At 44.5% G+C, this 25,259-nt stretch overlaps 1 protein-coding gene across 1 annotated transcript in view; it reads right to left on the bottom strand.

Annotated features, from left to right (window-relative positions):
• Positions 1 to 3,735: 3,735 nt before the first annotated feature.
• USP39 (ubiquitin specific peptidase 39) overlaps positions 3,736 to 25,259 on the bottom strand; it is a 50,729-nt gene continuing 29,205 nt past the window's right edge. Inside the window, exons 8-13 of the mRNA XM_004447132.5 lie at positions 24,470 to 24,537; positions 23,804 to 23,992; positions 15,396 to 15,538; positions 6,591 to 6,726; positions 4,880 to 4,966; positions 3,736 to 4,220 (exon numbers count right to left, since the gene is read on the bottom strand). Of these exons, the coding sequence (XP_004447189.2) occupies positions 4,173 to 4,220; positions 4,880 to 4,966; positions 6,591 to 6,726; positions 15,396 to 15,538; positions 23,804 to 23,992; positions 24,470 to 24,537 (671 nt within the window). The 3' untranslated portion in view covers positions 3,736 to 4,172. The remainder of the gene's footprint in view (positions 4,221 to 4,879; positions 4,967 to 6,590; positions 6,727 to 15,395; positions 15,539 to 23,803; positions 23,993 to 24,469; positions 24,538 to 25,259) is intronic.

Raw genomic sequence — 25,259 nt, 5'->3', positions numbered from 1 at the left:
AATTACAGATCAACACACTAACTCCTGGGCAGTGGCCCATGGTTCAGCTGAATAGCCGGGGATTCAGGAAGAACAAAATGTAGCAGTGGTGAAAAGGAAATCTGGGGAAGATGTGGATGGACCTATTTCAGTGAGTATATACTGTGAATATATTTGTATTCCATATGAAGGCCCACCAAAAGGCCTCCACTGCAGAGGAGACGCTTAACAAATGACAAGCTCCAAGGACATCAGTCTCTCCCCAGTCATCTCAGTGCTTGCTCACTGGGTGCATGGGCCATGGTGGCAGCGAGAGGCTATGCACGGCTCAATACAGACCTCTAGTGTTTCTGCTGAGTGCCTCATCTGCCAATAGCAGAGACCAACGAGTCTGAGTATGATGCCAATCCCTATGGAGATCAACAGCCACCTGGGAGCAGACTGATTACACTGGATCTCTTCCATTATGGGGGGACAGTGATTTATCTTCCCCATCCATGTTTCTGCCAGCACCACCACCTATGGACTCTCAAAATGCTGATCAACTGTCATTCTTCACAGCACTGCACCTGGTCGAGGAATTCACTTCTCACAAAAGGAACTTCAGCAGTGGACTCATGCCCACGGAACTAACTTTTCTTAAAGAAACCCTACCACATGGAAGCGGCGAGCCAAGCTGAAAGCTCCATCATCATCTGGTACTCTGCTGTATGTTACATGGATGTGCTTTCAATCAGCACATCTACACAGCCACAACAAATGGGTCCCAAAAAAAGAAGTGAGAGGGGGTCCTTAATTAGACCTTGTATTAGTCAGCCAAAGGGGTGCTGATGCGAAGTACCAGAAATCTACTGGCTTTTATAAAGGGTACTTATCTGGGGTAGAAGTTTACAGTTACCAGGCCCTGAAAGAGTCTAACTAAAGGAACTGTAAGAGGTACTTTCTCACCAAACGTCTTGCGACGTGTTGAAGCAAGACGGTGGGCAACGTCTGCAAGGGTTCAGCCTTCCTCTTTCCTCTTAAGGATCCGTGGGCTCAGCTTCTTTCCAATGTCAGCTATAAGCTGGAGGGCAGGTTTCTTTCTGGGCACAGCTGCTCTGTTCTCTTCACAAGTCAGCTATAAACTATCAGGCGAAGGGTTCATCTCTCTTCCCAGGGCCGCAAGTTCAAAGCTTACAAGTTCTCTCCTATTCCGTGGCTATGGTGCTCTCTCTATTCCTCTGTGAATCTTCTGTGTCTGTCTATATAGCCCACCAAGGGGGCAGGGACTCCACCCTGTACACCCTCATGATATGGTTGACTCAAAACCCTAATCTTGATTTAATCAAGTAAATGTAAAGTCTCTGAATTTCAATCAGTCAAAGGGTATCATGCCAGAGGAACAGACCAGTTTACAAACATAATCTATATCTCTTTTTGGAATTCATAAATAATATCAAACTGCCACAGAGTTCAACTCAGGGTTGCTTTCTCCCCACAGTCAGCTGCCATGGGTTGCCCATGTTGAAGCAAGACGGTCGCTGATCTCTGCTCGCTGACCTCTGCGAGGCTCAGCCTTCCCCTCTGGGCTTCCTCTCCCAGTCACAGGCTGGCATAGGGCAAGCCTCTCAGGGCTTCCTCTCTCTCCTGGCACAGGGCTTGTTTTCTTCCCAGGCCTTCTAGCTGTTCTGGTCTCTTCCCAAGGTCAGCTGCAAACTATCAGGCGAATGGCTTATACCTCCCCAGGTCCCAGAGCTCTTTTCCTATGTGTCTTCTTGAGTGAGTATCTATATTTATATTGGCCCAGTAAAGGGGCGGAGACTCAACCTGAGTTACTGATGTAGCCCAATCAGAAACCCTAAATTAATTTTATCAAGTACATTCCAGTTGTTAGAAGTTAACTTTACAATTCAGTCATTACAATTCAGTGGGACTAGGAATAAACTTAAGGAGTAATGAATAGAGCCAGCACTTGATACAGTCACTCCTGGGACTATACAGCTCCTGTGGGAAAGGGCTGATAAGAAGGGTAGCTGGATTTTGTTAGGCAGATATACAAAGTTAATTTTGTTGTTGTTGTACCAGAGTTCTAATATGTTTAGAAAGGTACACAGAATCTGCACCGTCAAACCATGCCAGTTATCAATTCATTCTCTCGCCACTCCAAATTCACCCTATTTGCCTACTCCATGAAAATGGATCTGGGCCCTTAACAGTTCTCCTTGCCAGCAGGCACTGAAGCTTTGTTGGTAGAAGGCCCTGGAGAAACACTGCCAGACGCAAGGGCTTTGAGCCCTTGACAGCAGCAGGCCGGGCTCCCCACACCAGGCTCCTAGAGCTGGCAGATCCCCCGTGCCTGGCTGCAGAGCACAGCTGGGCCCAGCACCACCTCCTTCCCAGGCAGGATTGTAGCAGTGTCACCAGAGACTCCGCCCTTCCTCCCGGGCCTCACCTCCATCCTCCTCCACCCAGCATCGCCTCCACCTGTGAGACACAGGGCATGCACGAAAAAAAAAAAAAAAGGGCACCCTCTTGAGACCAGATTTCCAGCAAGTTCCAGAGGGCAGATTTCCAGCAAGGTCTGATCTCTGCCTTGGATACTCTCTCAGCACCAGGGGTAGTGGCTGCTCCTTATAAAATGCTATTCCTATTCTTCAGAGTTCTCTTTACTTAATACTAGCCAATCCCTCGTTACCCTAACCCCCTGTTGTACTGAATAATTCTTGGAATAAAACTTGTTCTTTTTAAATTATGGCATGGTTTCTCTCAGTCCAAAGCAGAAATGCCAGCTTCTGCTGGCAAATCTTAACTAGGTGATGGCAAAGAATGAAAAGAAGCGGGGAGATTCAAGAGATACTAAGTGAAAACTGACAGGAGGTTGGACAAGGGACGTGAGAGGAGCTGAAAAGATGAATTCTGGATGAATTTCCAGCTTCTATAATTGGATGAAAGGTAGAGCCTTTCACCTAGACAGGAAGCAATGGAAAAGGACCAAGTTTGAGAGGGAAAATCCCAGGCTCAGTTTTTAACAAAGTTGGGTTTCGGTTGACTTTCACACACCTAAAATATATCAAAGTAGGCAGCTGCTATAAAACTCAGAATTTAAAGAAATATGGGATTAATATTTGTTTACAAGTCCTCTCCCTAAAGGTAAAGTAAAAGCCACAGACCGGATTAGCCTAGAAAAAGAGTAGACAGTGAGAAGAGAGGGCCTAGCATTGAGTCTTAGGAATCGCCGGGTAAAGGAAAAGGAGCCTGCAGGGGAACCAAGGAGAGCGCCAGAGGCAGGAGCCATAAGGACCGGGCTGCATCCCACAAGTCGGAGTGGCAGGCACAGAGGGGCACCACTCAGGGCGCCCTTCGAGACCGCTCGCGGGAGGAGCGGAGTCAGCCACCTGCATCCAGCTGCTGCCCCTTCTGACCGCCGCGTCTTCGGATCTGCCTGGTCAGTGATGGGGCTTGGTGGGAGCCATTTCCATCTCTGAGCTGCAGCCAGCAGCTCAACTTACCCAGTCCTCCTTCCTTCCCTCCCCCTCACCCAGGGGCCAGTCCTACACTGCAGTCTGCAAGCTTCACCTCAGACTTCTAGGTAAGCACAATCGATCACTTTCGGTCAGACATGTGACTTAGAAACAAATGCACCCAAACACACCATCCACAAGCTAACAGGACGACCAAGCATGATATCCACCAGACGACAGGGTAGACAATGTGGGGATTAAAAAAGAAACCCTTCCTTTAGATAAGAGACTGGAGGAAGAATATAAAACACAGGGCTGGTTGAAAAGCAGGAAAACATTTAATCCATTCCCCCAAAACACATCATAAAATGAAAGGCGACCAGTGGAAAATCATCAGTCTACAGTAGACAGTAAAAGGACATTACTGGCTCCGTGCCCTTATTCCTGGAATCTGAGGTTTGATGCTTGGGAGAAATTACCTTGCCTTTCAGGTACTCCCAGCTACCTAGAAATAAATTGCATACACATTGTAAAAAATGTTCTGGCCTGCTGAATGCAGAAGGGAGCTAGAAGAAGGCAGAGGGAGCACCGACCTACAGCAGCTAGGTGACGGCACAGCCATCCCAGAGGGTGAGTCAGAAACCTAGAAAGCGTGCTATCCCAGGGAACCGGCCAGTCAGCCCGTGTTCAGTCCCGCTTCCGTACTTGTGTTTACTATTAGCATCTCCAGGCACGAGGCAAGAGCTCCTCCCTTCAGGCCCCCTGCTGGTTGGTGGCATCACCATCTCGCCTCCTCCAAATCTGTAAGAAAAGGATGGAATGGACATTCAGGAGCTGCTCTAAGAGGCAGTCAATCAACAGATTTTCATCAATACCTATTCTCTGCCAGGCAATGGGTAACACGTCACTCCACTTGCTTATCTGCTAAACGCCCTGAAACAGACTCAGAGAAGCTACCAAGGAGAAAAAGACCTTGCTCTTAGAAGGAGAGGTGTCTCTTCTCTTTTACAAAGCTGCAGCTCTTCCTTAGTCTCAGTCCTCATTTTTTTGCCAGGTAATAGGACAGTTTCAGAAAGAGTGAATAGGTATTCTTCCTCCACAGGCTCTCAGCCCAGTGGAGAAGACTGTCCAGGTAACATGGTCAGTGCTTCAGGGATGACCCCTAGCTGGCTTTCCCTGTGACACCAGACCACATGCCTCTGTAAAACTAACCTGGCCAGAAGCACAACACTCCTTGCTCACGCAGATCTCTGCCCTGCTTCTCCGCTCTTCTTCCCCTGAAAACCTCTGCTTGACCACCAGGGCCACATACTCCTTCCCACCTCACTCCTCAGTACATCCCCAGACGCCAAGCCCTCTAGAGAGCAGAGTTCCTCGTCTCCTCCCACCCCAGCCTCATCCCACCCGCGGCCCCCTCCCACACCATTCCTCTCGGTCAGGCCCACCCAAGGCCAGCCCACCTGGATGTAGGCCTCCGACAGCGTGATCATCTGGGGCAGGATGTCAGTCACCTGGAGATCCTGGAGCTCATACCACTTGCCCGTCCCCTGCAAGAGGTACATGGAGCTGGGTTAGCCTCCTCCCTGACCAGTCAGGAAAAGCAGAAGAGAGGCCACTAGACCGTCCCCCTGCAAAGTCAGAACTGTCAGGACGCGTGGCCTCTGCTGGGCCTCGCAGTTTACAGCGCTTTCGACATGCTGACAACGGCAGACTCGATTCCTGCCCAGGGTTCCCTGAAGTACAGTGGTGCCTCCACACACCTTTTAAGAATAATTTAAGTGGACAATAGAGTAGAAGAGGAAGCCCTCTGCTTTCCACCTACGAGTTTTCCTTCACGCTCAAAACTAACAGACTAGACACACAGACCCACTCGCTCAGGAGGTGCAGTGCAGACTGGAGGGGACCCTCAGGTGGGCCACCCTCCACTCCCCAAAGAACAGAGCAAACGAGAGTCAAGAAAAAGTGTCTGCCATTCTTACCGATTTCCTTTGGCCTGCAAACCACTGCTGCAAACGCAGCAAAAAACGACCCCACTTCGAGCTTCCAGGAACAAGGGGAAACAGATTTCTGGATTACAGCACAGGTACTTTTTTTTTTCCATTTCAACCCTCCAGAGGCACTTCTGCCTCTGGAGCCCACCTGCCTCACCCACCCAAACTTCTAAGAAACGCCATAGACCAATCTTACAGAATATAGATATTCCAATATTTTGGAATACAGGGAACAAAGCTCAGGACCACACAGGCAAGTCCCCATTCCTGGCTCAAGGGTTGGTTAAGAACATGGGCTTTGAAGGCAGAGAGCTGAGTTCAAATCCCAGCTCCACCGACTTCAAATAAGTTACCCAACTCTCAGCCTAGGATTCCTCATCCATAAAAAGATGACATTGGCAGGTATCTCAGAGATGTACTGTAAGAATTTAAATGAGATAGCATACCCTAAGCACCTGGTATACTTTCCAGTACACAATAAAAACACCTTTTAAACAAAAGCTAGCTACTATTAACCCCACAGTTCTGGAAGAAATTGATTAAATCAGAATATTCTATGTGATACCAAAAGGATCTCAAGCACATGTTTTATCAGTTTTCAACCTGAGACAAATTCATGTGATTCTTGAGCTTGAAAAGGAGCCTCTAGACGATTGCTTCACAAATTTTAATTTTATACAAATAAGAGGATCTTGTTAAAGTGCAGATTCTGATTCAGACCTCCTGAGATTCAGACCTGAGACTGGACCTTTAGACGAGGCCAGTGCTGCTGGTCCAGGCCCACTCTGAGCAGCAAGGCTCTCACGGAGACCAGGGGTTCTCACCTTCAGCCACTCATCAGACAGCCTGGGAATTTAAAGTGAGTGTTTCATGGACGCTGTCCTGTGCACTGAAGGACATTCAGCAACATCCCTGGTCCCTACCTCAGCTAAGAACCACTGCTTCGATGTAAGTAGTCTGGATAGTGACCAGACCACAGGATTTGAAAAAGCTTTCCAGGCGAATCCAATGTGCAGCCAGAACTGAGAACCACTTCTTAAACTAACCACTGGTGCTCTATTACTTGCTAAGTCCCAAAGTCCAGGCCAAGAATGGGCCACCTGAGGGGAACTGCCCTCTGAAAGGCTGAGGAGCAGGCCCTGCTTTTGCCCCTCTGCCCAGGTGCGGCGCAGCCACTCACGTGGTGAAGCACATGGATCCGGTAGGAGCCCTCGGAGGGCTTGCCGTCGTGCACGATGTTGGCGATGAGGTCATATGTGGTGTTCTTGTGCACGGCCTGTACTTCTTCAGACAAGTATTCTCTCAGATCCACATTTCTGGTGATGATGAAAATAAAACCAGAATGTCAGACAAAGGCTAAATGAGGCTCGGGAAACTGCCCTACACAGACTGACCACACAGCTGCTCCCCCTCACTTCAGAATGCTAATCCTAGGTAGGCAAACAGAACCACAGGAGCCCAGGGGTGCGGAATTCCCGTAATTTTTCATAAAAATGAGGCCTTTCAGGGGAATGGATGTAGCTCTGTGGTTGAGCATTGCTTCCCATCTACGAGGTCCCAGGTTCAATCCCTAGTACCCTCTCCCACCCCCCCAAAATGAGGCCTTTTACTAGAAGAGAGGTTCTATGGGGAAATCACACTTTTAAAAGCATGGCTAGGGGAGCAAATGTAGCTCAGTGGTTGTACGTCTGCTTCCCATGTAAAAGGTCCTGGTTCAATCCTTAGTACCTCCTTTAAAAAACAACAACAACAACAACAACAAGAAAGCAAGTCTAACAATCAAAAGGCAGGGCCTAGAGGCATTCAGACTTCCACAGGAATCCTGGCTCAGCTGCAGGTGCCACAGCCTAAGCCTCTCCTCTGCTGGGGAAGGGAGTGCCGGGTCCTTGCAGGCTGGGCAGGTGGTGCGCGGGAATGCAGTCCTGCCTCTGCCTCGGGCTGTGGAAGGCCTGGCCACAGAGGCGGGGTCTGTGGCCACTACCCCCGATCCCCTAAGCAACCTCAACCTAACAAACCAGACAGGCCAATCCAATTAGTATTTTCTTTTATTCTCAGGGAACTGGCTTCCTTCATTGTTTGTCTTAGTCAAGTAAATGACAGAAACCAACCCAAGTCTGCCCAAGCACAAAAGGGTATTTGTTTGACTTTCTCAGACAAGGAACTGGCTAAGCAGCAAAATCTGTAAGAGCTTCTGGCTCTCTTTCCTGCTTTCCTCTGCATACCAGTTTTATTCTTCTCCCTCCTTTTGCAGCCAGACTTCCGCTTCTCCTTGGTTATGAGACCCATCATGACTACCCCGTGGCTTCCCAAATTCTTAGGTCTGCCAAAAGAAATGGCTTCCTTCAATCACGACTGGAGACTTCAGGCTTATTTTTAATATCTGAACATACATTTCCAAAACATACAGAAGCATTACTGACGTATCTGCAGTAAAATCGCTCTTTTTGTGTTTTAATACGATGAATTCTATCAGTCAGTTGAAATATAAATGTATATCAGTTATTGCAAAGTAAACTGCCATAATAAATGCTTACTATGGAAACTGTACAAAAATAATTAAGAACTTTCAAACACCGCTGTGTACTGCTGGTGCCCATGTAAAATGGTACAACCATTGCAGAAGACAGTCTGGCGGTTCCTCAGAAAGCTAAGTAGAGAATTACCGTATGACCTGGAATCCCACTACTAGGTATATACCCAAAAGAACTAAAAGAAGCAAGATCTCAAACAGATATTCGCACACCAGTTTCATATGGGCATTATACACAATTTTCAAAAACTAGAAGCAACCCAAGATGTCCATCAACCAATGAATGCATTTTAAAAATCCATACAATGGAGTATTATTTAGCCATAAAAAAGAATGACAATCTGATGCATGCAACGACATGGATGAACCCTGAAGACATGCTGAGTGAAAAAAGCCAGACATGAAAGGACAAATGGTGTATGAAGTCACTGATATGAAATAATTAGAATATGCAAATTCATAGTCTAAAATTGGTATACAGGTTACCTGGGGTGAGGAATGGGAAGTTAATGTATAATAGGTAGTGTTCCTGTTCAGCATGAAAGAAAACTTTTGGTAATGGATGGTGGTGGAGACAGCAAAACATTGTGAATATAATTAACACCACCGAATTGTATACCACACTTTTAAGTGGTTAAAATGGGAAATTTTAGGTTGTATGTATGTTACAATAAAAATTTTTTTAAAAGCCATAGAACTGTTTAATACAAAGAATGAACCATAATGTAAACAAGGAACTACAGTTAACAATTATAATAATACTGGTTTATCAATTATAACACTAATACAAAACATTAATCATAAAACTGGGGGGAAGGTAATTTGGGAACACTGTACTTTCTGCATGTTTCTTCTATAAACCTACAACTGCTCTAAAAAACAGCAAAAAAAAGCTTTGAAGTAGTTAAGGGAAACAGAATAACAATTAACATGACTATTAAGAGAATATATTAATCACATAATTTCAGGAAAAATACACCCTCTTTGAGTCTACAGATATTTATAAAAATTTAAACAGTACAAGATAGGATAAGAGATTCTATCATATTTCTGTTTCTAATCTCAGTAACACTGTTGGACGTTCTACCATTCATAACATAAAACAAAAAAATGTCATCTCTGAAAGGAGTCACAAGAAACTGCTAACAGTGCAACAGTGGTGACTTCCAAATGTGGGAGAGACAATTCACAACAGACTTAGACAGACAGATAGATAGAAAAACAGAGACAGACAGACAGATGCTTCTTTGAATTTTAGATCGTGTGATTTTTCCAGGACTCATTCAGACAAGTCCTGACAGCTGTTGTTAAGGCTAAGGAGAAAACAACACAGGAAGTCAGCTTTTAACATCAACAGGCAGTCTGGGTATCTAGAGCTCACGTGCATTTCTTAGGACTCACATCTAAATTATCTTTAACAATGAATATTTACTGCAGTCTGACTGTATTATGTATATGGGACATTGCAAAAATAAATAACAATTGGGAAACGGATGTGGCTCAAGTGACTGAGCTTCCGCCTACCACATGGGACGTCCCTGGTTCAGTTCCTGGCACCTCCTACAGAAGACAGCTAGCTGGTGTGACAGGCAGGCATGGCAAGCTGATGCAATAACAGACACAAGAAGAAAGACATAATTGGAGACATAATGAAGCAGGAATGGAGGTTCCCAGTGCCTCCTAAAGAAGTCAAGCAAGACAAAGAGCTGGCATGGCGGGCAGGCACAACAAGCTGATGCAACAAAATGACACAACAACAAGAAAAAACATAATGAGAGAGACAACAAAGCAGGGAACTGACTCAAGCAATTAGGTACTTTCTACCCACACCAGAGATTCCTGGATTTGGTTCCCAGTGCCTCCTAAAAAAACAAAGGAAAACAAACAGACACAGCAAGTGCAAACTGCAAAGGGATGGGGAGAAATAAATAAATTAAATTTAAAAAATAATTTTTTTTTTTAAAAAAACAAATAGCTATCACCAACACGGAAAGCTACGTGATATAATTAGAACAAAGTTATATGTTTACTACTATATTGGCTTACATTAAGAAATCTTGGTATTTTTCGACATCTTAAAAAAGAACAAAATTGGAGGTCTCACACTTCTGTATCCTAAAACTTATTACAAAGCCTCAGTAAGTAAAACAGACTGAGCTCAGAAATCAACCCTCACTTACAAGACCAACTAATGTCTGACAGTACTGCCAAGTCCATGCCATTGGGAAAGAATAGGCTAACAAACTGAGCTAGGAGAACTGGATGCAAAAGAATGAAGATGGACCCTTACCTCACAGCATGTACAAAAATCAACTCAAAATGAATCAAAGACAACCTAAATATAAGATCAGAACTATGAAACTCCTAGAAGAGAACACAGGGAAGCATCTTCAGGACTTTGCATTAGGCAATGGTTTCTTAGATGTTACACCCAAAGCACAAGCAACAACAGAAAAAAATAAAAAATAAATAAAAAGTAAATTGGACTTCATCAAAATTAAAAACTTTGTACCTCAAAGGACTTTATATGAATAAAGTAAAAGGACAATCTACACAAATAGAGAAAATATTTGGAAGTTACAAATCTGATAAAGGTTTAATACTCAGAATATATAAAGAATCCTTCATCTCAACCACAAAAAGACAATGCAATTTAAAAATGGACAATAGACATGAATAGACATCTCTCCAAAGATATATGCCCAAAAAGCATATCTTTTCATGCTGATAGCGCTCATGCAGACATGGTGAATACTCCTAAAACCCACCAGACTTTCTGTAAAAGGTGTGGGAAGCACCAACCTCACAAAGTGATACAGTACAGGAAGGGCAAGGATTCTCTATATGCCCAGGGAAGCGTCGTTATGACGGGAAGCAGAGTGGCTACGGTGGGCAGACTAAGTTAATTTTCCGGAGGAAGGCTAAAACTACAAAGAAGATTGTGCTGAGGCATGAATGCGTTTAAGCCCAATTGCAGATTTAAGAGGATGTTGACTATTAAGAGATGCAAACACTTTGAACTAGGAGGAGACAAGAAGAGAAAGGGCCAACTGATCCAGTTCTAAGCTTTGTCTTTAGTTATGACAATAAAATCTTGAGTTTATAGTTAAAAAACAAAACAAAACAAAAAGATGCTGAGCATCAGTGGCTATTAGGGAATTGCAAATCAAGACCACAATGAGGGAGTGGACGTGGCTCAAGAGGCTGAACTCCCATCTTCCACACAGGAGGTCCCAGGTTTGGTTCTCAGTGCCTTCTGTAAAAACCACAATCAAAGAAGCAAAGCAAACGAAAAAACCAACTCAGGGAAGCCGATATGGTTCAGTGGTTGAGCGCCAGCTTCCCACATATGAGGTCCTGGGTTCAACCCCCAGCCCCTGGTACCTCAAAAAAAAAGAAAGAAAAAAAGAAAGAAAGAAAGAAAGAAAGAAAGAAAAAGAAAAAGAAAAAAAACCACTGGTGCAATATAAAATAGTGTGGCCTCTGTGAAAGGCAGTTTGACAGTTCCTCAGAAAGCTAAGTATAGAATTACCATATGACCCTGCAATCCCACTACTAAGTATACACCCAAAAGAATTCAAAGTCCCATCCTGAGGAGCTCTGCCACATTCTCTAATGGGACAGCAAGAATCCCCTGAGTACAGGGGCAGTGACTAGTGAAGGAGGATGGACTACTGACTGGCCCTTGATACTGATGACTGTACTTACGAACCTTTACTTTTGAAATTGAAACTTAGGATAGTATTACAGAGTACCTAAGAGTTACCTCCTGAAAGCCTCCTTGTTGCTCAAATGTGGCCTCTCTCTAAGCCAAACTCAGCAGATAAATGCATTACCTTCCTTTCCCCTGGCACTGAGGGATAACTACCAAGCACCAACTAGCAATGCAACTGGAAAAAGACCTTGACCAAAAGGGGGAGAGGGTAAAGACAAATGAGTTCATATGGCTAAGAGACTTCAAAGTGAGTCAGGAGGTCATTCTAGAGGTTACATTTATGCATGTCTCAGAGGGATCTCACTGATTGCCAAAGTAAATATTGCCTCAAATAGCAGAGACATCCAGACACTAAAGGCAAGGCAGACAGCTTAGGAGTATGGTGCCCTGCCAGTGGCCTTACTTGGGAATTTATGTTCCCCAGTGTGACAGAGTTGGACTCAGTTGTGGTGACCCTACAAATGGCTCTTCTGTCCTTCTATCTGAACCTATAGTTAGTGCTAGAGTAGATAGGCATATGTTCAAGAGACTTAAATCTTTAGGCTGTCCACGTGCCAGCTGGGCCCTGAATCTCAACAGGGTTGCTACGCCGACTTTCCAGTTCATTGGACTCACCCGGCACAACTAACAAAGAGAGCATGATGGACAATGACCATCCCAAGGAAGAGAGAGTCTGCAGCTACAAGGAGCCCATACATCTGTCCCATGGGATCGAAGTCCTCTCTTTTAGAAGTGAAGTGGGCATCACCATCCCACAATCCTCAGGACCAGAGAATAAATGACGGACTAGAGTAGACTGACTGACCATTCTGGTATAGACTATTACACTTCTAGCAATGGGAAAACCTTCATCTACTGATGTGGAGGCAGTGGTCACTGGAGGTTCTGAGGGGAGGAAGAGGGAAAACCAGGCGTAATATGGGGACATTTTTGGGACTTGGGAAATGTTCCAAATGACACTGCAATAACAGATACGAGCCATTATATATCTTGTCATAACTTACAAAATTGGTGGGAGTGTAAACTACAATGTAAAATGTAATCCACACTTAGTGGCAATGCTCCACAATGTGTTCATCAACGGTAACAAATGTACCACACTAATGAAGGATGTTGTTAATGTGGGAAAGTGTGAGAGGGGCTGGAAACAGGGCATATGGAAATCCCCTATATTTTTTTTGTTAACATTTATGTAATCTAAGTATCTTCTTTAAAAAATTAAAAAGTATATTTAAAAAAAATTGGAAGCAGGGAATCAAACAGGTGTATCTGCACACCGACATTCACAGCAGCATTATTCACAATTGCCAAAAGATGGAAACAACCCATTGTCCATCAACAAGTGAATGCAAAAACAAAATGTGGTATGCACACACAATGGAGTATTTGTCAGTCCTAAAAAGGAATGATGTCCTGATGCATGTGACAACACAGATGAACCTTGAAGAAATAAGCCAGACACAAATGGACAAATAGTGTATGATCTCACTGCTATATAATAATTAGAATGAACAAATTCACAGAGTCAGAAACTACAATACAGGTTACCAGGGACCAGGGTGGGGGTAGGGAACAGGGAGTTAATGCTTAAATTGTACAGTTTCTATTTAGAGAAGTTTTCGTAACAGACAGCGGTGATGGTAGCACAACACTGTGAAAATAATTAACCACAATGAACTATATATCTAACTATGGTTTAAAATGGGAAATTTAGGTTGTATATATTACTAGAAAAATTAAAAAAAAAAAAATCCACAGGACTGTACAACACAAACAGTGACCCCTAAAGTGAACCATGGACTAGAGTTAATAGTACAATTATAATTGTAATTAAACTATGCTTTCATCAATTATAACAAAGGTATCACACTAATACAAGGATGTTAATAACAGGGTGATAGAGGGAAACCCTGTATTTTATCCACAATTTTTTTGTAAACCTACAACTTCTCTAATAAAAGTTTTTATTTAAAGTAGAAGAAGTGGAGATTTTGCATAACCTACAACTATATAACTCTGCAAGTGACTTCACAAGTACAAGAGTTTGATATTCTCTAAAGGCTAACTAGTTAAGCAGTTAGCTCTTTCTCAAGGACAAACTACTTGAAAGTTTTCTAAGGACAAACTACTGAAATCACAGTTAACAAAAAAATCTAAAAGCAACTGATAGCAGGAAAAATTGGGGAAAAAAAAAAAAAAGCAAACCCACAATGGCTTCTTTTACACTGGGGAGATTTCCGGGAGAGAGCCCTCCCCGGGTCGCACTGGAGCAGCACCATGCCGTCCCACCAAGGCCAGACTGGTCACTGTGGCAATTCACAGAAGCCCAGCTCTGAAGTGAATCCCTGATTTGTGGACTGCAGAAGAGAGTTCCTCCTTGGTATCTCTCAAGGGAGCAGAAACCTGGCTTACATGTTCCCCTGTTTCATTCTACTCATCACATAAATAAAAGGCTTGTAAAGAACAGGAAGAGAAGTGTAGGGAAAGAGAAAAAAATTCTCATGAAATCCTCATAACAGTTTTCTCTCCTCACCCCCCACCATTCTCAAATTCTTGGTGATCATGGAATCTGGAAATAATAAAATGTTATGGCAGGAAGGACCCTTAGGGTTCATCTAATCAAAGGTCCTCATTTTATCCATGAGAACTCGTCCAGAAAACATGCAAATGACCTACCCAAGGTCACACCACTAGGATGGCCCACAACTTGGGCCACTTGAATTTCAGGTGCTACCCTCTTCAAGAACACACAGAATTAAGAACCAGACCTCTTTTCAGAGGAGAATATTGGCAATCCTGGTACAGTTGGGGGAACTGAGCAGCTGGAAAGAGAAAGAGGTGAGAATTTGTCCTTTACAGCTCCTGAACCACTCTGTCAAAGTCAAAAAAAAAAAAGGAATTCTGAGCTAAACATCATGTTTGTATCCAACCAAATCCTTCTCACTAACAAGCTCACCATATCTAACCTCCAGCACACAAAGGCCCATATTTATTCTTGCCAGCCCGCCACCAGGTTTCTCCGTGTTTTAGGAGAGACATGTTCTCCTGAGAGTGAAAATCATGTCTCTTGACAACTGAAGACCAGCTGACTACCCTCCAAAGAGGTCTAGCAGGAGCTGAGTTAGAAGGTAGCAACTAAAAACACCTAGTATAACTCCTCCCAATTTCCCTTTAAAGTACTCCTGAATGTTCACAAAAAGACAAGTGCATGATAAAGTAAAAATAAGGCTGTACATCAAGATGTACAACTACCTTGCCAACAGGGAGAAATTGAGCACATTCTAGGCTTCAACCCTGGGGAAAAGCTGTTCCGATGGGCCCACAGGAGGCCGGATAAATGTGGCATCCTCCCCACTGCCCACACCGAGCTCCAGCGGGCAAGAGGGGAACAAGCAGCAACTACAAGGGTTCTACCAGGACTGTTTTCTCAGTGAGGCAGAGCCCTACCTTCCCCAGCCCTCCTTCATCACGTGTTCTACTTCACAGAGAAAGACTACAATCCCAGCAAGCAAGAGGACAGAAAGTAAAAAGGGGACTGCTTCCAGGTAAACATCTATCTTTGGGGTCCCTGAAATGTCCATATCAGTCTAATAAAAACCCTTAACTTAGGTAGCGCAGGTAGGATCTGTTCCTTGCAATCCCCAACTAAGACAAACCAGTAATAAGAGGGTACAAGAATATAAGAAGGAATCCAAGCTGACTCCCACACCCCAGAGCAAGCAAAGCAGAGGGATACCCACGTAATAGGGAAGTTGACAATGGTCGGGTTCTTCTCCACAAAGAAGTTGTTCTTAGTGAATCTCTTAATACAAAAGATTAGATATGGAGGCAGCTTGGTGAGCTGGAAACGCTTCAGAAAGTTCTCCTTGTAAGTCTTATATTCCTAAGGAGAAAAGAAAATGACCAAATTAACACTGGAGTTTCAGTAAACATTGGAGCAGGAATGCAAGTTCTTTTTGTTTTTTTAAATTTTAATTCTGCTTTGTACAGAGAATTCAGAAGACACCTAATCCAAGAAACCACATATGAGGTTTAGGATTAGCAATCTGGCTAAGGCCAATTAAATTATCTCACTATGGGCTGTTTCAGGATCACATAATCATACTGTTGAACGCTGACCAGTAACTCCCCTCCATTAAGAATACAAAATTGTCAAATCAAAAGGAAATTTAGTAGAAGCTGCAGAATTAAAACTATGAAAGTCTCAGTTCAAACTAAAGAAGAGCTTTCTGTGCATTATAAGGTGCACCGTGGGACAAGAACAGCTGAGGCAGGGAGGGTGTCCAGCACACATAGCGACCCGCCTCCCATGTTCCTTCCCCCAGAAGTTCCATTACTCTTGGGTCAAGTGCAGTCTGCCAGGTGACACCTACAAGGGCTCACTCAACCCACACAAGGAGGTGGGGTGGCGGAGGGCCCAGTACACCCTCCCAGCAAAAAGGGCTCAAAAGCTAGTGAAGGGGAAAGGGGATGCAGTTCAAGCAATTGAGCTCTCCTTTACCATACGGAGAACCTGGGTTCAATCCCCAGGACCTCCTAGTAAAAAAAAAAAAAAAGAAAGAAGAAAAAAAGGCATCCGAAACCTGTGCAGGGAGGCACAGGCCCCTGCATGGCACAGAGAGGCACAGGCCCCTGTGAAGCTATGTTCCAAAAAGACAATGATGCAACCAGATAAAAAAAAAAAACAGCTAGTGAAGGGAGCAGATGTGGTTCAAGGGTTGGGTTCCTGCTTCTCACATGGGAGGTCCCGGGTTTGATCCCCAGTGCTTCCTAGAAGAACAAACAACAAGCAAACAAGGAAACCAACTTAGGGGAGCCGGTGTGGCTCGGTGGTTGAGTGCCAGCTTCCCATATACAATATCCAGAGTTCAATCCCCAGCCCTGGTACCTCAAAAAAAAAAAAAAAAAAAAAAGGCTAAAGAACATGGATTTGTTTATCCTCCACACAAATGCAGTTTAGGAAAGCGGACTTGGCCCAGTGGTTAGGGCATCCGCCTACCACATGGGAGGTCCGCGGTTCAAACCCCGGGCCTCCTGACCCGTGTGGAGCTGGCCCATGTGCAGTGCTGATGCGCCCAAGGAGTGCCGTGCCACGCAGGGGTGTCCCCTGCGTAGGGGAGCCCCACGTGCAAGGAGTGCACCCTGTAAGGAGAGCTGCCCAGCGCAAGAAAAAGTGCAGCCTGCCCAAGAATGGCTCCGCCAACACGGACAGCTGACACAGCAAGATGACACAACAAAAAGAAACACAGATTCCCGGTGCCTCTGACAAGGATAGAAGCAGTCACAGAAGAACACACAGCGAATAGACACAGAGAGCAGACAACTGGGCGGGGAGGGGGGGGGCGGTGAGAAGAAGGGGAGAGAAATAAATAAAAACAAATCTTAAAAACAAAACAAAACAAAAAAACAAATGTAGTTTAGTTTAGTATAGACTAAGAGTCAGGAACAAGGAAAGCAGATGTGGCTCAAGCAACTGGGCTCCCATCTACCGCATGGGGGGTCCAGGGTTCGATTCCCACGGCCTCCTGGTGAAGGCAAGCTGGCCCATGCAGCAATCTGGCCCAAGTGGAGGGCTGGCACAGCAAGATGACACAACAAAAAGAGACACAGAGGAGAGACAATAAAGAGACGCAGCAGACCAAGGAGCTGAAGTGGCTCCCACTCCAGAAGGTCCCAGGATCAGTTTCCAGTGCTGCCTAAAGAGAAGCCAAGCAGACACAGAAGAACGCACAGCAAATGGACACATGGACACAGAGAGCAGACAATGGGGGTGGGGGGGTAAGGGGGTAGAAATAAATAAAAAATAAATAAATGAGTCAGGAATGAAAGACTAGTCACGGTCAGAGGGCAAACACCAACACAGGCATTCCTCTCTGGGTAGGTACACTCTGAGGTCCTCGTAAATCCCTTCCAAGAGCTCTGCATTTCCTAGGAAAATACTTTACGGTAAATTTAGGAAATCTAAACATTGAGTAAGAGCTCCCCTTCTGGCATGACAGTTGAGGTGCTCTGTAATCCACACCCCTCCTCCTATGCCCCGCAAATCTGGTAAAAATTATTTTTAAAAAGAACCAACCATTAACTTCTCTGAAAATGGTCCTAAGGGCATACAGCAAATGAAGAAACATTTACTAAAGAAAAAAATCTTCTAATGTTTTTATCCTGAAATGTTAATAGAAGAAAATCTAGAATTGGTAAGAAAAACAAGAGTCTGTAGTGTTTGAACAGAGACCCACTCCCTCGGTCTCCCTGCCAGTTCTGTGAGAAGGAAACGCCACTCCAGACTGGAGAAGCCAAGGACTCAGGCTCCCTATCCCCACAGGTCTAGGTGGAGGGCCAAACTCTCAGGACATCCATTCCTCACGCCACCCCCAGCTACCTGTTGCCACGGCTGAGTCCTGGGCATGTGAAGTGGAGGGGTGGGCTCTCTTCTTCTTGCCCAGCTCCCACTCACTGGAGGAGGCTCTACCTCGGGTGGAGCAGTTACCAGTGCTGGAGCCCTGGCTGCCTGGGCCCCACCCAGCACGCCAAGACAGACGATGAGCAGACAGGACCAGGAGCTGCTGCCCGCCCCACCGAGTGCTCAGATCCCAAAGATCGTCCCTGGCCCCAGTACCAGAGCGCTTCAGAGGTTTTGCCCAAGGAGAGCTCTGAAGCTCTCCTCAAAGGAACTGACTTCATTCGCAGCAGAGTGTGGGGAAGTTCAAACTCAAGGGTGTTCTCAATAACAGTGCAGGCGCCTGGGAGGAGACGGACAGAGTCACTGAAGAGGAACGCAACGGGAGGCCTATATCACATCCCTTGTTCACAGACTGGAAGACTTAATATTGTTAAGACAGCTATACTCCCTAAACTGAGCTACAGATTAATGCAATCCCTATCAGGATCCCAGCTGGCTTCTCTGTAGAAACTGACAACCTGATTCTAAAATGTATATGGAATAACAAGGAACCCCAAATAACCAAAACAATCTTGGAAAAGAAAAATAAAGTTAGAAGACACACACTTCCTGATTTCGAAACTTATTACAAGGGAAGCAGATGTGGCTCAAGCATTTGGGCGCCCGCCTACCACATGGGAGGTCCCAAATTCGGTTCCCAGTGTCACTAAGAAAAGATGAGCAAGACAGCAAGCTGACATGATGGGTTGGAGCAGCGAGCTGACAGAGCAAGATGACAACCAGGAGAACAAAGAGGAAACACAATGAGACACACAACAAAGCAGGGAGTAGATGTGGCTCAAGAGATGGAGTGCCTCTCTCCCACATGGGAGGTCCCAGGTTCAGGTCCTGATGCCTCTTAGAGAAGATAAGCAGTTACACAGAGAGTACACAATGAACGGACACAGAGAGCAGACAGCAAGCACAAACAATGGGGCAGGGGGGATAAATAAATCTTTAAGGGGAAAAAAAACATATTACAAAGTAACAGTAATTCAGACAGCATAGTACCAGCATAAAGTTAGCACTGAGACCAAAGAAACAGCATTGAGTCCAGAAACAGACCCATGTGCCTAGGCTCACGTGATTTTCGACAAAGAGCCAAAACCACTCAATGGAAAAAGAATGAATTTTTTCAAAAATCAGTGCTGGGGGGAAGCTGATGTGGCTCAAACAACTGGGCTCCCGCCTACCATAGAGAAGGCCCAGGGTTTAATACCCAGGGCCTCCTGGTGAAGGCAAGCTGGCCCGTGTGGCGAGCTGGCCCACGTGGAATGCTGCCCCGCGCAGGAGTGCTGGCCCACAGAGAGCTGGTGCAGCAAGATGACGTAACAAAAAGAGACATGGAGGAGAGATAAGAGACGCAGCAGACCAAAGAGCTGAGGTGGCACAAGAGAATGATCACCTCTCTCCTACTCCGAAAGGTCCCAGGATTGGTTCCCAGAGCCACCTAGTGAGAATACAAGCAGACACAGAAGAACACACAGCTAATGAACACAGACAATGGAGGGAGGGGGGAGAAATAAATAAATTTTAAAAAAAATCAGTGCCAGGGAGCATATGTGGCTCAAGCAGCTGGGTGCCTGCCTCCCATGTGGGAGGTCCCAGGTTCCGTTCCTGGTCCCTCCTAAAGAAGATGAGCTGTCACAACAAACTGACATAAGAAGCAGGGAGCACACAGGGCTCAAGCAGTTGGCCACCTGCCTCCCACATGGGAGGTCCCAGGTTCGGTTCTTGGTGCATCCTGAAGACAACAAGCAATGAGTAGACACAATAAGCAGACACGGCAAGCAGACGAGCAGATAGATGAGGGAGCCATCTGGGGGGCAGTGGGAAGAGAACAATAACAAAAATAATAAAAAGATAAACTAAAAAAAAAAATCAGTGCTGGGAAAACTATGAGCAACAGAATGACCCTGGATCCTTACCTCATACCACATAAAAAGATTAACTCAAAATGAATCAAATACCTAATGTCAGAGCTAAAGCTATAAACCTCTTAGAAAAAAATATAGGAGCAAATCTTTATGACCTCAGATTTCTTAGCGATGGATTTTTAGATATGACCATAAAAGCACAAGAACCAAAAAGTTAAAAATAGATAAGGTAAATTGGACTTGATCAAAATTTAAAACTTTTGTGCTTTGAAGGATAACATCAAGAAAGTGAAAAGGGTACGGTGAGTAAATATATCTCAATAAAACTACTTTTAAAATTTTTTAAATTAAAGATAAAAAAATTTTTAAGTGAAAAGATAACCCACAATACAGGAGGAAATATCTGTAAATCATATATCTAACTAAGGAGACTGTATCTAGAATATATAAAGAACTCTTACAACTCAGTAATAAAACATTAAATAAACCAAATAAAAAATGTGCATGGCTCTGAATAGATATTTCTCCAAACAAGAGTTAAAAATGGCCAGTAGCACATGAAAAGGTGTTCAATATCAACAGTTATCAGGGAAATACAAATCAAAACCACAATGAGACAGCAATCACAACTACTGGAATGGATATAAACAAAAAGACAACAACAGGTGGTGAGGATGTGGAGAAGTTTAACACTCCAGCACCGTTGGTGGGAATGTTAAAAAGATGCAGCCCCTCTGGGAAAATCTGGCAGTTCCTCAATACACAGAGTTGCCATATGACCCTGCAATTCTACTCCTTGGTAACTACCCAAGAAAAATGAAAACATGTCTGTATAAAAATTTGCACATAAATGTTTATAACAGCATCATTCACCATAGCCAAAAGGCGTAAATAACCCAAATGTGCATCAGCTGATAGATAAACAAAACGTGGTATAGCCATACAATGGAATATTATTCACCCAACAAAAAGGAATGAAGTGGGAAACAGATATGGCTCAAGTGATTGAGTTCCTGCCTATCACACGAGAGGTCCATGGTTCAGTTCCTGGTGCCTCCTAAATAAGGCGGCGAGCTGACCAACAAGATGATGCAACAAGAGACACAGGGAGGAAAAGCATAATGAGACACAACAAAGCAGGGAACAGAGGTGGCTCAAGCAATTAGCCACCTCCCTCCCATAGAGGTCCTGAGTTCAGCTCCCAGTGCCTCCTCCTAAAGAAACAAGGAAGACAAACACGGCAAGTGCAAAAACATCAAAGGGATGGGGAGAAATAATTAAATAAATAATAGACCTTAAGGGGAATGATGTACCAATACATGGTACAATGTGGATGAACCTTGAAAATATTATGCTAAGTTAAAAGAAACCAGTCTTAAAAGACCACATATTATAGGATTCAATTTATATAAAAAGTACAGAACAGGCAAATCTACAGTGACAGAAAGATTAGTTGTTTCTTAGGGATGGGGAAATGAGAGGTGATAGCTAAAGGGACAGTTAAGAGATCGCTTTTTGGCATGATGAAAAAGTTCTAAAATTGACGGTTATGATGGTTGCACAATTCTGACTATACTAAAAACCATGGAATTGCACATTTTAGATGGGTGAATTGTATGATATGTGAATTTTACCTAACAATGTTATTTTTAAAAATCAAATAAATGCCAAGAGATTTCACTGCCCACATTTGTATCAATGGACAAGTTAACAACAAGAAGCATTATTTTAGTGCCAGATTAATGAAAAATGAAGACATAGATTTAATACCTAAATGATATCACAGTCGAACGTACAAAGGCTCTCTGGAGCTCATCAGAAAATATCATGGGAGATCTGAGTCATCACACAAGCTGAATTCAAGAGAATTTCAGCAGGGCAATCAGTACCATATTTACATAGCAAAGAGCAATTTGGTTTTAGACACACATTACATTGCATTAGCACAAGTAATCAATTTTATTGTATATAATCTGTGTATTTATTATAGTTTCATACTTGCTAAAAAGCTTAAAGTATAAGGAGCCAACATTTACGTTTATACTAAGTATAAGTAATGTTATAGTAAGAGTAAATACAAATCAATATTAAGCATCTGTGGAAAGCTTAACCTCACTTAAGTTTGAAGAAACAATGATAACAGGAACCAAGTGTCTTGGCTGAAAATGTCAGATGAAAAATCTGGGTTTAGAGTCCCAGTTGTCGCTTAAAGACAACAATGAAGAAACTGAGCTACTTGAGCCCTGATGTCTTTCACCGCCCCCAAAACTAAATGAGTCTAATAAACAGGGCAGACATTTTGGGTTCACTGTTGTTTGTGTACATACTTAGGAGACAAGCAGTTGCAACTGTCCGTGGCCACCCAGGGCAGGTTCTGCTTATTGTGCTAACAGTACCTGACAGCTGAGACAGAAACAGCACCTGGAGCTGAGGGGTACGCAGCAGAAACTTCCTGGATCCTGCCCAGCTCACAATCGCGCTTCTCAAGGGAAGCCTCCCACCCCCACACACAGGGTCCCTGGCCAGGAAGGACGCTGACCCAAGAACGGTGGTCCCATTCTTCCTTAGCTCCTGAGATATACCTTCCAACAAAGCCCTTCTTCTCCTTTAGCTAGTTTTTTGTAGGCATTTAATTTTTTTAATCAATTTTATTGAAATATATTCATAAACCAAACACTGCCTAAAGGGTACAATCAGTGGCATTTGACATAATCACAGAGTTGTACATTCATCACATCAATTAATATTCACTCTCATTACTCAAAAAAATTTTAAAAGCCTACTCCTTAGTAGTCACCTTTCAATCTCTACCCTTCTGTAGACAATGACAACTGCAGAACTTTAACTAATATTGAGAAAAAAGGAGGCAGGGTTTGGACTGAGGTTTCAAGTTGGGATTTTTTTAATCTCTATAACATGTAGAAAACAGATATAGCTCAAGTGTTAGGCGCCTGCTTTCCACGTATGACATCCCAGGTTTGATCCCCAGTGCCTCCTAAAAACAGAGGCAAAACAAACAAAAAAACCAACTCAGGACAGCCGGTGCAGCTCACTGGTTAAGTGCTGGCTTCCCCCACATACAAGGTCTGGGGTTCAAACCCCAGCCCCAGTACCTCAACAATAACTCCCTCGGTAAAGAACCAAAAACTATTAAATCTCCCAGGTTCAGTTCCCAGTGCCTCCTAAAGAAGACAAATGAACAACAAGCAGACACTAAGCAAAAACAACACGCAGACAATGAGCAATGAGCAAAAAACAAAAGTTGAGCAAGACATGGATGTTGCTTAAGCAGTTGAGCACCTGACTTCCACAAGGGAGGTCCCAGGTTCAGTTCCCGGTATCTCCTAAAGAAGAAACAAAAAGACAACAAGCAAAAAACGAGCAGACAATGAGTACAAACAATGAGCAAAAACAATGAGCAAACAGATGAGGGTGCCATCTCAGGGGGAAAGAAAAAAAAAAGTCATTTTAACATCACTTTGTTATGTTTTTATTCAATATTTTTCTCACTCAATACTGATACCATATTAAGCCAAACTACTTTTTAGAACATATAGCTTTTTCCTACTTTTGTGAGTTTCAATGTCCTAGTTTCTACTGTCCTCTCTCTATACTACCCAGAGGCAGAAAGCTTACAACGGAAGTATGGGAATTATAGAAGGGGGGCACTATAATTCAAGTTAAGAATTGGGGGACAGCCAGGTAGAAATACCAAAAGTCTTGGAGACTCAATAAAGACAACAGAGTGTATGGTGATTCTCAAACACAACCAGGGAATGAAAAAGTCCAGAGAAGGAAAGGGGGCCTGCAGGGCAGGTGGGCACTGGGCTACCTTCTCAGTGATGCCGTTGAACTTGGCCAGGATGTTGAAGAGCGGCACCTGGGGGATGATGAGCTGCTCCTTCTCGTCCTTGTAGAGGGGGGCAGTGGGAAGGTCCAGCGTCAGGTACATGAAGGTGGACTCCACCATCGTCTCCTGGTACTCGTCGTTATGGAGCAGCTGCTCTTTTTCTTCCGCCGGCTAGGAACGAGGGGGGACGAGGGAGGAGGGTGAGCCGTCTGGAGACCAACATGGTTGGGGAGAAACAATGTTTGGGGTACATTTACATTTACTTCCCTTTACGTAATCGAGAGAGGGGCCCTGAGCCTGGCAGTTTCACGTGCAGGAGCACCACCCATGGAGTACCACGGCACGGCTGGGCAGCCATCCCCAGAGGCTTTCGATGTACCAGACCACCTAGAAAGCGTCACCTGAGCCTTCTGAGGAACACACGGGCACCACCCAGTGGCCAGACCAGTCAGAACAGCGGACAGCATCCCCATGGACCTCCCAGAGCAAGCTGGCACCATGGGAACAGAGGGGCCAGCCCCTTGGAGGGGTCCTGTGGAATCTCCTCATGGGGAGGGGGCCCTGTCGGTATGCTGGGCACCTGTCTGTCTCTGCTAAATCCCCTTGGGCAATATAAATCAGCCCAGCACCTGGGTTTGATCCACTCACCAGATCAGGATGTGGGAGCTTTTTAGTGAAGATCCTCATGGACCCCTGGAAAACATCAGTCACAATAGCTGTACAAACAAAAACCAAAATGCTGAGTGAGGATGGTGAGACAGCATTGCCAAAGTGTATCTCCAACCTGTAAATTTCTGAAATAAGCTGGCACCTTCCAGCCTGAGACCCAAGGCTTTCATGGAACACAGAAGTTTCCCTTTGTAATGTGGTACCACCCCGGTACCTTTATATTATTTGTGTAAATCATTATTTTTGGTCTCTCTTCTCTGACCCCCAGCAGAGGGCCTGGCCCGTAAGAGGAAAATTCAGTGTGTTTGAAATGACTGACAGAGTCTGGAAATGAACAAATTACAAAAAAATCAGAAACAGAACAGGATACAGCCAAGGGACTGCCCATTACCACCAGCTGCCTACAAAGAGAGACAATGTCCACCCTACACTGGGTGCAAAAGGAAAATGACAGATTAAGGAATGGAGCAGCACAGAAACAAAGCAATGAGATAGAAAACACAGCAGGGTTCTGGAATCCCGACAGGACAGAAGTAAAACTCAGAGGATGAAGAGGGCACATACGGGCTGAAGACACATGGGAGAAGCGGCAGGAAATCTAGTGGGAAGAGCTCCAGGCCACACCTGCCTCAGATATCAGCACCACTGTCACCATCAGACCAGGAGGCAGGAACCCATGACAGACGACCAGAAGGAGGTCACTTTAGGTCTCCAAAATGACTCACCTAGCTCTGCACCCTACGGCTGAGCTAGGGGTTACTACCAGCCT

The sequence above is a fragment of the Dasypus novemcinctus genome, chromosome 17 (genome assembly GCF_030445035.2).
Source record: "Dasypus novemcinctus isolate mDasNov1 chromosome 17, mDasNov1.1.hap2, whole genome shotgun sequence".
NCBI lineage: Eukaryota > Metazoa > Chordata > Mammalia > Cingulata > Dasypodidae > Dasypus > Dasypus novemcinctus.
Note: the sequence above shows the minus strand (reverse complement) of the source record. Positions and strands in the feature narration are given on the sequence as shown.